Below are 16056 nucleotides of genomic sequence, written 5' to 3'. Positions count from 1 at the left end.
AGATATCAAAATACAAAAATTTTAATTTGTAAGGTGTACTTGTACTTAAGATTTAATATTATAAGGATTTCAAATGAGATTTTTTTGCAAAAAAATAGAACTAAAATGAAATTACTTCTTTTCCCACTAATTATTATTAGTTTCAATTTCATATTGTATCTGACAGTGTGGAATCTTTAGCATATAAATGTGAACGCTACATGTATACCATTTTCATGTTTTTGAGAGTTGTAGGCAATTTATGTATGAAAAAGGCCTGGGTGACAGTGTACTTTAGCCTACACATGTAAGGTATAATAAGTCAAGTGGTGTAATTCATATGAGGTTTGTCTTGCAATGACAAATGTATTCATTCAGTTATACCAGTACCTTGGTTTCTGATTTCTTTGTACATTTCTTAAGTAACTTGATTACCAAATTTTTCATACATGTATATCTGTATATCTCAGCTATATCATTGTTTTGAATAATTTATTGAATTCTTCATTCATGTATGATTTAGGAATATCAGTTATTTGATCACTTAGTTCCCTGTTTATGTAAATTACGTTCTTGTAACTATTTGTATAATGTTTTTCTTTCATGTGTGTCACAATTATACCAGTACTCATTATTTGGCTCTTCATTCATTTATGACACAGTTACATCAGTACTTTGATTACCGGGGCTCTTTATTAATATACTGTATGTCAGAGTTATATCCATACTTTGATTATTGATTTCTTCTGTCATTATCAATAACTTGGTTACTTAGATTTTCATTCATGTTTCACTTATATTAGTAATTTGAATAATTTTGACTTTATGTTTCTATTAAATTAGTAATTTCTTTGTATATCAGTATTTTAAATATTGAGTTCTTCATAAGTTCTTTTGGCCTGTTTCAGTGCCCAATACATGGAGCTTGAAGACAGACATGGCCGACTTGAACAAGAGTTGCGAGAGAAGATGTCAATAGACAGTAAGTACCAGACTCATTGTTAGTTCTAGTTCATATCTAACCAGTAGGCCCTATAGGACCTTAACACTATTACCCAACCAGAAGGGCCTATAAGACCTTAACATGTCAATAACTCAGCCAAGGAGGCCCTACAGGACCTTAACATATATCATTTACCCAACTATTAGTTCCTATAGAGCCTTAACATGTCAATAAGGTCCCTTTATAGGGCCTTTATATATTAACATGTTTTACCCAACTAGGGCCTCTAACATGTCAAGTTAATTTAGAGCAAGTTCTGATTTTAAATAGTGAGGTGCAATGCCTATGAATATCTTCAAATTGCATTTTTTGCTGGATTATGTTTATGAGAAATAGTTACACTTAAAAAATTAAAAAAAATAAAACCTAACATACTGGTTTTCACACCAGTTTTCAGTATTTGTTAGTTTATACTTTTTGGGAGAGATAGCAAATGAAAAATTGTCAATTTTCTTTTCTAATGAAAATTGTGAATTTATTTGGGGAAAAAAATCATAATGGTCAAATCCTGAGAGTGATTGCACCAAATTCTTTATGGTGTAATATGTATTGCAGATTTTGGATAAGCCTGCATTTGACTATCTTACAAGTTTGAATGTTTAAAAACAATGTTGCATTATGTAGTAGAATGCTTTTTGAATAGTTGTTGAATGTGCTTTTTATGAATAAGAATGACCTTGACCTTCATTGGTATGACATTGACCTACATTTTACTGCTTCAGATGACGGTGAGGAGGAGATGTGTCTGTCAGAACTCCTCAAAACTTATTGCAATACCCACGGTATACCGTTATCTCTTATCCTTTGGCTGGTGAAGTCCTCAAGTCCAAACCTACCCCATTTCCAATCACAGCTAAAACTATCAATATCTTAACCCAGAAATCACTTCCTGCAATTGATGATGTAATGCATTTCTTGCTCCCATATAGCTTTGTTTGTTATTTTTGGATTGAGTTTTGAATATCAATGATGGACCAATGCAGAAGATGAACCCTTAAAATAGAAAAGCTAAATTCAAACTAAACTATGACAGAACTAAAAGGATGACTGTACATTAACTAGATTCCTTTATTTTTGTCAAAATCGTTTGAACCTTGACCTTAAACAGCCTTTGATTATCAAGGTTAGTTATTTTAGAAAAACTGACAATAAAACACAGCCTAGTATTCTTTTATGTGATGTGTCAGAAGAAACAGTGGTACATAACTTTTGTGATGTACTGTAGATGCTCTGACTCAAAGTGGGCAACTGAAGAACTTGACTCAGATCCTCAGAACTAGCTCAGCACAGGGTATCATGCATAGTGATCAGTTCTGTTGTGGTTTTAGGTGCTGGTTGTTCTTGCCATGGAATTATAGTTCTGCTAATTTTCACTCTTAAAATATCATTACAAATATTATATTTCTTTCATGTTTGACTGTCAGATCACTGAAAGCTCATTAGGTGTTGCATCACTCACAGGCACTCAGTCAAAATTTAAAATTTCATTTTTTTCAAAACTGCCTTGTTTAATTTTATAAATAAAATAAGTTTTCATTTGTTATTACCAAAGCTATATTTGACAATGTATTAATGATGATAATAAAATCTATTCTTATGTTAACAGATTAAAAAACAGTTCTGATATCTGGTTGAGGACATATATATGACTTGTTTTCTTTTGTGTATTGCAAGATGAGATGGACAGGTTTTTCCTTCACTTTTTTCCTTCATATAAAAAAGGGATTTTGTAAGAATTCTAAGTCGTACACTTATATAATTCGTATGCTTAAATTTTATTAAAACTGACTCAGATTGCAATGCAAAACAAAATAAAATTTATAGTGTTAAAAAAAATTACCATTTCATAAAAGAAAAATCATTGAGTGCCAAGTTTCAAAATATCTGTGCTCGGTTTTACTATTCAGAACTGCATTTTTTTTTTCACTTTTTCTGGAGGAATTGCTTTGTGTAGATTTGTGGCTTGTTAAAGTTCTACATTAATTTTGTACATATAAAAATACATAAAGTGATCAGTTTATCAAAATCTTTCAAAATATTTTTCACAGTAAATCAATCACCAACCACTCATTGCAAGCAACAACTTGTACTGCATAAACAGGTCTTCATTTATGTAAAGTAAAGAAAAAATTTGTTGGTTTAATATTAATTGTGAATACTGTATGAATCAAGTTAAACATTATAATTTTTCATAAATTTTCTTAGTTTTAAACTTAAATATTGGTAAGTAAATATTTCTGATATCTTAAGCTCTTACTTGAAGTTCAATGAAATATATTAATATCATGTGACTTGTATGAGCATGGTGCTTCCTCTGAGTTTATCTTTTTTACCCTCTTTTGATAATGCTGTTTATTTGTTTTTAAGCTTATTTGATTTGAATGGTAGACTCTTTGCATGTTTTGATTAACTCCCATTGTAACTAAAACTTTCTCAGATTCGGAGAAAACTCCGACACAGGCAGCAGAAGAAAAACGCATTCTCGACGAACTACTGGAGGTTGTCGAGGAACGAGACAAGTTAGTGGCTATGTTAGAGGAGGAAAGGGTCAGGTAAGGTCAAAGGTCAAAGGGGTCAAATCACATCAAAGGTCAAATACAGGATCTTTTCTTTCTATTTTAATTAGTTTGCAACGTGTGATAATTTTTGTTGGAGAATACTTTTGTTGGAGAATACTTTTGCTGTTGTCATAGATTCTAGTATAATTGATAGAATTTTAATTTGAAGAGAACATTTTGAAATGCCATTTTATTACTGCATGCTGCAATAGTGTCAACATCATATGAAATTAATTGAAAAAAATTGTTATGTTGTATACTTTTTTATTTTAGCTCAGTGCTGAACTGATCTATTCCATTTACCTATTCTAACTTCATATTTCCCTTATTATATGCTTCTGAGCGTGTTGGGTTTTTTTTATTGCTGTAGTGTTGCTGAAATAGTAGTTATATGCTACATTTGAGTAAAAGTTACCCGTATTGGTTATGAATTTGTGGCAAATTTCCCTGTTTGATTCTTTCAGAGAGCGAGAAGAAGACCGAGACTTAGAAGCCATCATGAACGCCAAAGGTTACAGCCTGGCTCCCACTGACTATGCTCAGAAAATCAAGCTGTCCTCTCAAAACTTCCCCCTTTCATGCTAGTCAACAGAGATACAGACAAATTCTTCAATCATTTCTAGCAAAGCTAATGTGTCCCACCAGATGAGTTATTAGTTATTGGACCTATGACCTGGGATTTCGTAATCCCTGATTGGTTGTTTACCTGTCACATGGTTTCAGTTTAACAGGGTTGGACTCTTACTTTTTGATGTTGAACATCCACTTGTTCTTGGTGAACAAATCAGTGGGTATCTATAAAAGCAATGTTGTTCATATATCTGTGTCCTCCAGGAGGACTGTGACTTATTGGTGTATACGTTGTGGTCTATTTGACTATTTATGTGTATCTGTCATGACAGGGTCACAACAAAGATAGCTGGTTGTGATGAATAGTCAATCATTTCAGCACACAACTTGCTTTGGAAAAGCAGCACTAATTTTCTTAAGACTTTATCTGTGTACATATATCTGTATTACATAGACTAGTTATGTATCTTCAGAAAAAATCATTTTTTCAAGTCAAGAATAATCTAAGAAAACAACTTCCACTTAACACTGAATGTGCCATTTGAATTATAGTCCATTTTCAAAAGTTCACAGATCTTTATATAAAGTTATGGTTGGATTATATATATACACATGTATGCTAGTGTAACTTTTTCTTGTTAATTAATTTTTTATTTGATAGGTGTGTGTGTAATGTTATTGTATGATGTTACTGTAGCACAACAAACTGCTGCTATATCAAGGCATACGCATTCTCTAGTGAACTGTTACAATTTAGGGGAGTGATCTGTAGTTATACATTGTGTAAAATAAAACTTTTTCTGTCAATGCAAATTTTGTGATTGGTGTAAGTTATATGAAAATATTTGATTATTTGAATATTTATTTATGGTTTTAAATTATTGGTATGTGTTTAGTTGTATAGTAAACTTTAGCAAAAGTTGATAATTTATATTTTTACATGTGATGATGTCTGTATGAAGCCAATACATGTAGCAAACTGCTCTGATTAAGGCCTTGTAAGAACAATCAAACTTTTATATTGCTGTCTCTGTAATTTTTTGTTACCATGGTGATGGAGTAGGCCAGTTGTACAACATGTAGACAGGAAAAGGAAGATGAATCTCCCAAGTGGTTCTAGTCAGAGGTTCCTAGTTCAAATCTGATTAACCTATTTTTTTTCTTCCCTACAGTCACAATATTTTGGGTTTTATCAGAAAATTGAACCATTAATTTTATGTTCAGATGAAGTAAAATTAATCAAGATCATAGAATTATATACACAGAGCTTTGCATTGTGACCTGTAAATATTCCAGTGTCTGTAATTACAATATCCAGTGTTCTTATTGTTTGTCCCTTAAAATAAGTCGCAAAAAAATAAGTGCCACACAACTGAAAAAGTTTAAGATTTTATCATTTTCTTTCGAGAATATATTAATAAACATAAAATACTTCTACATGTATTTACATATTCCCATTGAAGCTTGCAAACCCCGTTATATTTACCACATATTTTATACACTTTAATACACTAAAACAGAAGATATAATGCACGTCTGTTTTTGTTCACATTTTCAAAGACATGGCTATGTTCACAGACCCACCACGTTATAAAATCAAATATGATTCTATATATTAATAATTTACTTGTGATATCACAGCATTGTTCTCCATTACTCTTCCATGTAAAGTGCTTGCTACACATTCTAGGTGCTATTTTTTCATTATTTCTCATGACATTCATACATGTAAGGTTGTACATTTTATCCAGAAAATAAAGACGGACATGTTCTTATTTAGAATATAAATACATTAAAGATCAAACTGTTAATCTCTTTATCTACTACAGATATTAGTAGGTCATATAAAAAAGACGTCTTGATTTATAAATAGGTAAAATTCACTCTATTAATTCGATCACATACTTAATTTCAGTTGATCAAATCAGCAAAAAAAATTCAGTTCAGAGGAGTTATATATGATTTCCCGATATTAGTGTGAAATTGTTACTGCTACATGTAAGAACCTTTGATATTATTTTGTGTGTTTGTGTGACTGGCGGAGATTTATGATAAACGTATAAATGTTCAATGATGATATCTTGATGATCAATATGCATGGTTTGTTTGGTTTTGTTTTTTTGTATGATATCATATCTTTGGATCTCACGTATATAAAATCAACTTAAGTTATGACTTATTATAAATCAATAACTTTAAATTTAGCTAAATGTTTGTAATTATTTTAGGATATGGTTAAGGGCTTTAATTCGATATTTTTTTTTCTGGAGGGATTATAAACATTTCATTTGTGCAAGTAGAATATATATACTTGTGATACAATTGTTTAAGTGTAGTTTCGGGAAATGGTTGATTTTTTTCTTTCTGTCGTGTGGATGCAGATAAAACATGAAAATTGATGAATTTTTAAAAAAATGTATTTGTTAAACAAATAGTAACAAATTCTTATATCTTATCATTATATAGCAAATGAAATATTTGTGATGTATTTTTACGTTTTTCACGGTAATAGTAGGTTGTAAAGGGTAAATTACTGAGCAGTCGTTTTGTTAATTTATTGAAATCCAGGACCCAACAGTATATAATCTCTATCACCATTTTGTTATTGTTGTGTTTCGTTAATTAGGTCACCCCGGCTTCGCTCTCTCTATCTCTATCTCATTTCTGCAGCCCTTAGACAAACTACATGTTAATTGTGCTGGTTAGTGATTTTGTGAATGCAATGTATTGAGCAGAGAGAAATAAATGCTGATTGCTATTCAGTCTCGCTGATTTGTTTTCTGTTTTAAGGATCCCCAAACAAAAATTTTTCTTAAGAAATCATATCAAAATCACTTAAAAATCATATGCAACTCACAAATTCATGATTTTGTTCTATGATTTAGACATGATCCATTAAATGAATCATACCCAAATCATAGGTGACAAATAAGGAAGTATGATCCTGATGTGGTTTGTTTCTTGGTTTTGAGTCTGCTATGATTTTCTGGTGATTCTGGTATGTGCTATTATCTTAGAAGGCAACAGAGCATGCGTTTGAAATGATTCGTTAATTGCCAGATAAACTGACCACTAAGAATTAAGATTTCTGCATAACAGGAAGTTGAGTTGCAAATTTTGAATGTTCATCTTGGAGCCTAAATGTGATGTACATGTCAGGAAAATTTGTTATTGTTTGGCATCTTGCTCTATTTTGGCATATTTATAAAGTGAATTTATGGAAGTATTTTGGGGGAATATATCCTTATTCACTTGAGGTAAATAATATTTTATAAAGACTAATTTACAATACACAATACACTATCAAGTGATTTATTAAGTGAAGCAAGCAACTAATGCATGGATGTACATGTATCATTAGTTCAGACCGGGAGCTACAGACCTGCAGCTAGGTTTTGAAATGCATACATAATATTTTAATTTGAACAATTCATGTAATAATTGCTGGAAGAGTTTGAAATAACAGTATAATTATCATCTAAATTATGGAAGACTTTGATCCTGCGTTCTAATTCAGATTATATTGGCTTAACGATACAGTTCATGTGACATATATGTATACTATTTTTCATATGATATATGGTAATTGACAATGTATTTCAAATATTAAAGTATATAATTAATTGTCTGTTGCAAAATATAAATTAAATGGTCATTTTTTTTCTTTAAGAAATTATTGTATAATTGTCCTTGAACAGATCATACCAGGACCATGGTTTTGATACGAGTTGTTAGTTACAACAGATCATACCAGGACCATGGTTTTGATATGAGTTGCTAGTCACAACAGATCATACCAGGGCCATGGTTTTGATATGAGTTGTTAGTTACAATAGATCATACCAGGACCATGGTTTTCTTGCAATTTGTCTAGTTTAACAGATCACCCGAGAATCATGATCCATTAACTCATTTGCATGTGAAATTTTCCTATACCGAAATCATCTCAAAACCATGATTTATTCACAAGTCATTGATATGATCCCGTAGGCTATTTTTTCTGTTTGGGCGATATTTCATCTTCTTGACTTTTGATTCATGCAATATTTGGCTGTTTATGCTTTGTTCAGTTTATTAAATCGTATGTGAATACTGACACCATTACCCCCCCCCCCCTTCCCTCCGAAATTATGATTTAAACCTTATTACTCCATTCATGCTTCCATATGTTTCTACTTTCCTGGACAGACGGTTGAAAATAAGATTTTCGAAATAAACACCAACAAATTTTCAATGATTCTAAACTATCTCCAAATTGAGGAGCTTTGGCCATACATTTAAACAAATTTGAATCCCGTTCACCAAATAGGGCATTGTGCCAAGTTTGGGTGAAATTATCCCAGTGGTTTTATAGAAACGATGAAAGTGTGGAAAGTTAGCGACGATGGCGACGATGACGCAAACGACAGACAAGTTTTGATCAGAAGTAGAGCTCAATACTTGATGCCGACCCCGAGGGTAAAATGTAACTCCCACGTTCCCACGACTTTGTCTTGGTGAGCATAAAACTTCATCAGTTAACCAGGAAGATAAAACACTACATTATTAGACCAAGAGTCCTCAGAATAAACAGTGACTATTAAGGACGTTGTTTACGCAGGGTTTGAGCTCAAATCCGGATTGTTAAAAAGTTCAATGTCATGAGTAAATTTTGTTCTAAACACAAAAAATATTTATGAAATGAATTTTTATTGACATAACATTTGATATTTTTACTACAATGTGGAATAGTGCTCAAACAAAGTTTGACTTTTAGCAAAACAGAGGACATTCGGACAAAATTTTTCAGATTTTGTTTTCCACTGAAATATTTTTGGTAGTACGTACTATAATATTGAAAGTTAAAATTTTATTTGTTAGTCAGCTTAATTTTGCATAATTTCTGTTGGTTTTATCTCGCTTTTTCGTTTAGATGATAGTACGGTACACACTACAAAACTATTGAAAAATGTCTAAATATGATAAAAGACACCATATCTCAAAATTTTGATCATTGACCTCATATCAATTTTATGCCAGCAGAAAAAGGTCAATGTACTTAGTTTAATACTATAAATGTTTTAGCATTATCATCATTCATTTTTTTGGGAGTTGATTTTAATCAACTCTCCTAGCTATGCACTTACTCAGGCAAAGCGAAAGTGAAACAGTGTTTGGACCTAAGCACAAATCAATACCGCTGACAACACTTAGTTCTTGAAAATAATCGATAAATTCGATGCTATGTATTCTGAAGCATTGCTTTTCAAGAAAACTTATTTATTAAAACCATGAAAATAATAAGATTTTAAATTGTACAAACAGTTTAGATATTTTTTAAAGTCGTATGTATTCCTATGCTAGAGTTCAATGTAGTCTCGTTCAACCAAACGCTTGGCTGTCTCCGTTAATATCCGACAAAACAGAGTATCTCTTGCTTGTCGGAGATAAACGGAGACAGCCGATCGTTTGGTTCAACAGAACAAGAGTTCAATCTTGCCTAGATCCATACAAATTCTCAGAAATATTTCGATTACTGATACTACTTGCCATGCAAAATCACATATCGTTGATTTTGAATAAATGATAATCGATAAAATCAACTTCTGACAGCACTTCAGTACTTTGATTGTTTTATTGAATCAAAAATGGGTAGGGATTTAAAAACTGATAGAGGATATTCGGACTTGAATATCTACATATGTGGAAAAATTGTGAATCAAAACCTAATGCATTGTATCTATTTAATGTCACTGTCATTCATAAACTCTATTTCACTTGTCAGAGTTTTGCAACTTGTATGATTTTCAAAATTACGAAAATCTCAATTATAGTGTAAAAGTTTTAGGCATTTTTCTTAAATTTTCAAAAAAATATTTAATGGCCATTTACTTATAAAGTAGGTCATTGACACAAAAGTTGGTTTTTCGGTATCATCAGTGGAATTTTTTGTATTCTGAGTAAGCGTCATCCTTAAACTGAACCTGGGATCTAAAATGCATATCTGTCGTTATTGGGAGCTGACCTACGTCTAATGGCCTGTTGCTATCTGGCTAAGCTATCTGCTTTAATAATTTAATTTGATTTTAGCTTTTTCTTGCAAAAAACTGACGTCGGAGGGTGGCAGTTGGCTACAAAATTTTCATTCTTATTTACATTGATAAATTTGGGGAAATACTGCTAAATCTACGCGTCTTTTAATTCCAGCTATAATGTTACCAATCAAAACATTCAATAATTTGACATCTGTTATTTCTATAATATAATGAAAGCATAATATATAAGATCGAGTTTCCCTTAGTTAAACTGGTTAAGGATGGAGTCTTCTCGTTATCAAACATACTTCTTATAATAAGAAATTCATGAAATTTTGAGACAGTCAAACGGATCATATTACCAAATGATTCTATCAGTTTAATCAAATTTGACCTTTTTGTCTTCGCATAAAGGTCAGGTCAAGGTCACTACCTTTTTCCTCAATGTAAAGGATGATGAAAATAAGTGTAGCGCTTTGTAGTTTTGTAGACATTTGTTTAAGATTTGAAGATTCTATTCTTCAATGAAATGATAGAATATCAGAATGTTTATCAGCTTATACTACTAAATTGGAATAAATATTTATACTAAATTTGATATTGCTTAGCCCGCATTTCCTCTAATTTTCTTAAATTTTTGAAGAAAAATTGATTATTTTTTTATGCTTCCAGTAATGAAATATTTCTGATTTTTATTTATAATGAAGACTTTATATAAATTGACAGAAAAGCTAATACATTGACCATTTAATAAGAGAGAAAAACTGATTTTAGTGATTTTTTCCACAAAAATCAATGTATAGAATGGGCGCTTTAGAAAGCTTATAAAATGTAATTTGATAGGCAAATCATATTTTAAAAATATATTCTGAAACCCAAGTATCATATCATTAGTTCCCATTAGTAAAAAATCAAACATTAATGTTATTGTTTGTAAAATGCTAACACAGACTCATTAATCTGCAGAAATTCAGAATCGCGAAACATGTGATATTTTCCTACGCCAATATTACGCCAAAAATATATAGTCCTTGTTAGATTCTAAACATTGATTACCTTCTATATGCCAAGTTGTATGATAATAAAAAAGAACGAAAAATATACTATTTTAATTTCCTTTCATCTTGATTTAATGAACAAATAATCAAATGTACGTTTGACAAGTCGAAAACCAGAAAAGACTCCTTCCTTAAAGCATGTGTGATAACATTTGTATAAACAAAAGAAAGCATAAACATGTAGTAATTCAATTGATTTAGGATAAACACATTAATACATTCTGACCATTGATATCTGATATATACATCCAACTAGTTCTCACTACTCACATTTCTAGTATTCCGGGTGATTTCTTTTTCTCTTTGGTTGAAAGCCACTCTACATTATGAATCGAAGATTTCACCAACAATACACACCTACATTATGACTCGAAGATTTCACCAACAATACACACCTACATTATGACTCGAAGATTTCACCAACAATACACACCTACATTATGACTCGAAGATTTCACCAACAATACACACCTACATTATGACTCGAAGATTTCACCAACAATACACAACTACATTTTGACACAAAGCTATCACCAACAATACACAACTACATTTTGACACAAAGCTATCACCAACAATACACACCTACATTCTGACACAAAGCTATCACCGACAATATACATCTATATTCTGACACAAAGCTATCACCGACAATACACAACTACATTCTGACACAAAGCTATCACCGACAATATACATCTATATTCTGACACAAAGCTATCACCAACAATACACACCTACATTCTGACACAAAGCTATCACCGACAATATACATCTATATTCTGACACAAAGCTATCACCGACAATACACAACTACATTCTGACACAAAGCTATCACCGACAATATACATCTATATTCTGACACAAAGCTATCACCAACTATACACACCTACATTCTGACACAAAGCTATCACCAACATTACACACCTACATTCTGACACAAAGCTATCACCAACAATACACACCTACATTCTGACACAAAGCTATCACTAACAATACACACCTACATTCTGACACAAAGCTATCACCGACATTACACAACTACATTCTGACACAAAGCTATCACAAACACTACACACCTACATTCTGACACAAAGCTATCACCGACATTACACACCTACATTCTTACCAAAAGCTATAACCCACAATACAATCAGATATTTTTTTCTTATCAAATTATTATACAACATATCCTGTTATTCGGCGTAAATTAACGAAAAGGAATATATTTATATTAATCCAATTTGGTTTTGTCACTATTTCCCCTGCCTGTCTTACACAAAGCAAAGATTTCTTCTATTTAATACTCAAATTATGTTTTTAGTTAAATAGGTGATATATGTTAAATGTGATACGTTTACATTATATATTTTATTTTCTTCACTTCACCCGTGTAGTGTTCAGCCACAACGAGGTTGTCTCTGGTGTCCACACATACACCCCATGGACACTGTAAACGACAGTTGTCAATGTAGCGGAGGAACTGTCCGTCCTGATCCAGGATGTGGATACGTTTGTTGTTATAGTCTGCTGTCAGGATCCGACTCTGGCTGTCTGTAGAGATGCCGAGTGGACTAAACGTTCCTTTGGGAGTAATGGGAGGACCAGTGTAGGTAAACCTGAGTTTTCCGGCCTGATTGACTACCACTACTGCACGGGCTCCACGGTCTGACACACAGATATCTAGGTTCCTGTTTTCACTGATGTATTTATAGTTACCACAAGATGAATAGAGAGGTTGTCCTTTGTCATTGAACTGAATACTTTGTGTCTCCGTTGAGCCAGAGTAACACACAACCTTTGTTTCTTTACCATTATCACTGTAAATGACAATCAAGAGGTTATCAGAGGAGGTACTACAGATATTTAGAGGTTTCCATCCTCGTAGTCTTATCACTGTCTGTTTCTGTGTATTATTCACAATGTTCACTGTTCTAGCATTGTAATCAGAATAAACTAGGTCCCCAGTCCTTGTCACTGCTATGTCCCATGGGTCGTTTTTTGAATTGGTTTGGATTGACTTCATAACTTCCCCCTTGAGCTTGTAGAGACTCATCATCTTATTATTATCACCACACGTCCATATTTCTTCATCATTGTGACAGGTAACACTAAGTAACCCATTTCCTAAGCCTCTATACTGTGTCTGTATAGTGGAGATGATCCGTGGCTCATCAAGCAGTGGTTTTAGAGGAGAGGATCCAGCTTCTGAGGTTTCCATGGTGTAGCCATGTTCCTCTGTTGTAATTGAGATTGCTGACAAGGAACCAAATTGTTGATAAAGTTGTTCTGGATTAATTTTCTGAGGGGTGAAGTTTGGTAGAGAAACTGTGAGTTTAGGAGGCAATCTTCTGAATTCAGCAATCCTGGATTTGTAGGCAGAGACACGGCTGACATCATTGGAGTCCAGTAACTTCTTCAGATCAGCAATGCTCTGTGTGATTTCAGAAATGGTGCGTGTGATTTCATCTTCCTGTTTGTTTAACAAAGCCAGGTGTTTGGCGTCCACTTCATCAAGATCAGATTTCAGTTTCTGTATAATGGTGTCTATTTCTCTGTGCCAGACTTCTCCATGTTTGTCTATTGCTGATGTCAGTTTCTCTGAGTTTTTATTCAGATCAGTTTTCTGAAGCGTGATGTTGTTTACAATCTCTTTATATTTAGGAGAAAAGGATTCATCTAATTCTTCTATATCTTCTTGTATTTCTATTTTCTTTCTTTTAAGGATGCTACAAATGTCAACTGGGTTATGGTTTTGATGATTTCCATTTGTTATACAATAAACACAGAGAGAAATGTCACATTGTTGACAGAAATGTTTACACTGCTCTTTGACATGTTCTGAGCAATAAGGATAATTTAGAGAAGATCTTCGTTCTTGAAACGGTACCACCTGATGTTTTTTGGATAAATCCAACATATGGCCACCAACACAAGCTTTGCAGAGATATATCTGACAGAAGTCACAGTGTAGTAGGGGGACAGGAGTATCACACACATCACACCGCACCACATCCTGGGCTTTCTGTTCATTGTCCATGGTCAAGTTCTCTATGTACGGGATACAGAAGAGTCTGAAATGTATATCATCACTCTTTTCATTGTAATACAATAACATTTACATTATATGTGCATGTGTATTTATTTGAAATATTTATACCTGGCCCAAGAGTGATCTGTACCAATTTGGTTGAAATAGACTTAGTGATTCTGTCGGAGGAGATGAAAATGCGAAACGTTTACAGCGACTTCGACAGACAACGGACATTTTTTATAATGATCAGAAAAGCTATAAATATTGTATAACAATAGATATTTGTTTCCTTTGTTTCTATATGCTATCTAAGCTTTATTGTATAACCTATCAATATTTTGTATTAGGTCGAATTCCAGTCACTAAGTTTGGTAGTCTATGAAAGGGAAATAAAGTGCAAATATGTTATTTTTCATGGTCAATTACTTAGGGGAAAATGATTACAAAACAAATTTCTTCTTGGTATTCATTAATCATTTTTTTCAGATACAATTGTGCATTATAAAATAATATATATATTAAATACACATCACATGAATTCGAGAAAGATGTTCCTTGAGAACTTCGCTTCTGAAGTTTTTTGGTAATATCTATTAACCGTTTATAGAGAGCATATGCCTGCAGTCAGTAATGCAGGCTGCAATATTATTAAAAAATGTTCAAAGGTGAATATCAATAGTCAATACTTAACAAAATGTTCAAAGGTGAATATCAATAGTCGTCAATACTAAACAAAATGTTTAAAGGTGAATATCAATAGGCAATACTTAACAAAATGTTCAAAGGTGAATATCAATAGTCAATACTTAACAAAATGTTTAAAGGTGAATATCAATAGTCAATACTTAACAAAGTGTTCAAAGGTGAATATCAATAGTCAATACTTAACAAAGTGTTCAAAGGTGAATATCAATAGGCAATACTTAACAAAATGTTTAAAGGTGAATATCAATAGTCAATACTTAACAAAGTGTTCAAAGGTGAATATCAATAGGCAATACTTAATAAAATGTTCAAAGGTGAATTTCAATAGTCGTCAATACTAAACAAAATGTGTAAAGGTGAATAGTAATAGTCAATACTTAATAAAATGTTCAAAGGTGAATAGCAATAGTCAATACTTAACAAATGTTCAAAGGTGAATATCAATAGGCAATGCTTAACAAATGTTCAAAGGTGAATATCAATAGTCAATACTTAACAAAATGTTTAAAGGTGAATTGTACAGCTAGGACTACATGCCTAAATATTATTAGATGATTTTAACAGTATATATCGATAGCCATTAACTGCAAGCTACACACATGGTCACGATTTTGGTTAAACATTATTTTTCCGAATGTAATGCCTACAGTAAGGACTTTTTAATAGTCAACCAAAATAGAGTTTCAGTCGCCGTGTTATAAGCGGGATACAGAGCTCACAATTCTTTGTGCCATGTTAAGCTTACGTTATGTAAGTTTTGACTGTTGGAGTGACAAATACAGTTTTAGACTTAAATTGAATGTAACAATCGCTAGGAACTATTTATTTATGTTTAAAACGAGTTATAAGAAAAAAACAGCTTAAAAAATAAATTGTATCGGTATATTGAACCAGTGTAAACTAAAACACGACACGCGCCTTGTTTACATCTTGCCTATAACTAGAGTATACGGCTGACACTTAAATTTTAGTTTCTCACTAAAAATCTTTTCTAAAGCATTGTTATCAATAACATTCTTTTAACCATTTTGATTTTTTTTTCTTATAATCATTTTGAAGAACTACAATAAAGTATTTGTGTATCAGATTTTAAAACTACGATATAAACTATGAATTTTTATCTTCTTAAAACTGA

The 16056-nt window shown here is 32.2% G+C and overlaps 2 protein-coding genes across 11 annotated transcripts in view; one reads left to right on the top strand and one right to left on the bottom strand.

Annotated features, from left to right (window-relative positions):
* Positions 1 to 6873, top strand: part of LOC128183102 (F-actin-monooxygenase MICAL3-like) — a 36573-nt gene extending 29700 nt beyond the window's left edge. For 6 of the 10 annotated variants that reach the window (XM_052851974.1, XM_052851966.1, XM_052851968.1 and 3 more), the window contains 4 exons: positions 888 to 961; positions 2208 to 2273; positions 3420 to 3534; positions 4005 to 6873. In XM_052851974.1, coding sequence (XP_052707934.1) covers positions 888 to 961; positions 2208 to 2273; positions 3420 to 3534; positions 4005 to 4125 — 376 coding nt within the window. In that variant the 3' untranslated portion in view covers positions 4126 to 6873. Of the gene's footprint in view, positions 1 to 887; positions 962 to 1704; positions 1765 to 2207; positions 2274 to 3419; positions 3535 to 4004 lie in introns of all 10 variants that reach the window. The other 4 variants (XM_052851972.1, XM_052851965.1, XM_052851971.1 and 1 more) reach the window with 3 other exon arrangements.
* A 4354-nt stretch (positions 6874 to 11227) lies between these two features.
* LOC128183114 (uncharacterized) lies at positions 11228 to 14283 on the bottom strand. Its single transcript, XM_052852006.1, has 2 exons — positions 11654 to 14283; positions 11228 to 11501 (listed from the first exon to the last, which is right to left on the bottom strand). Exon 1 carries the CDS (start codon positions 14220 to 14222, stop codon positions 12540 to 12542), a length of 1683 nt encoding a protein of 560 aa, XP_052707966.1. The 5' UTR covers positions 14223 to 14283; the 3' UTR covers positions 11228 to 11501; positions 11654 to 12539.
* Between the last annotated feature and the right edge of the window lie 1773 nt (positions 14284 to 16056).

Source organism: Crassostrea angulata, chromosome 5 (assembly GCF_025612915.1).
Source record: "Crassostrea angulata isolate pt1a10 chromosome 5, ASM2561291v2, whole genome shotgun sequence".
Taxonomy (NCBI): Eukaryota; Metazoa; Mollusca; class Bivalvia; order Ostreida; family Ostreidae; genus Magallana; species Magallana angulata.
The sequence above is the reverse complement of the archived record's forward strand: the minus strand, read 5'-3'. Positions and strand labels throughout refer to the sequence as shown.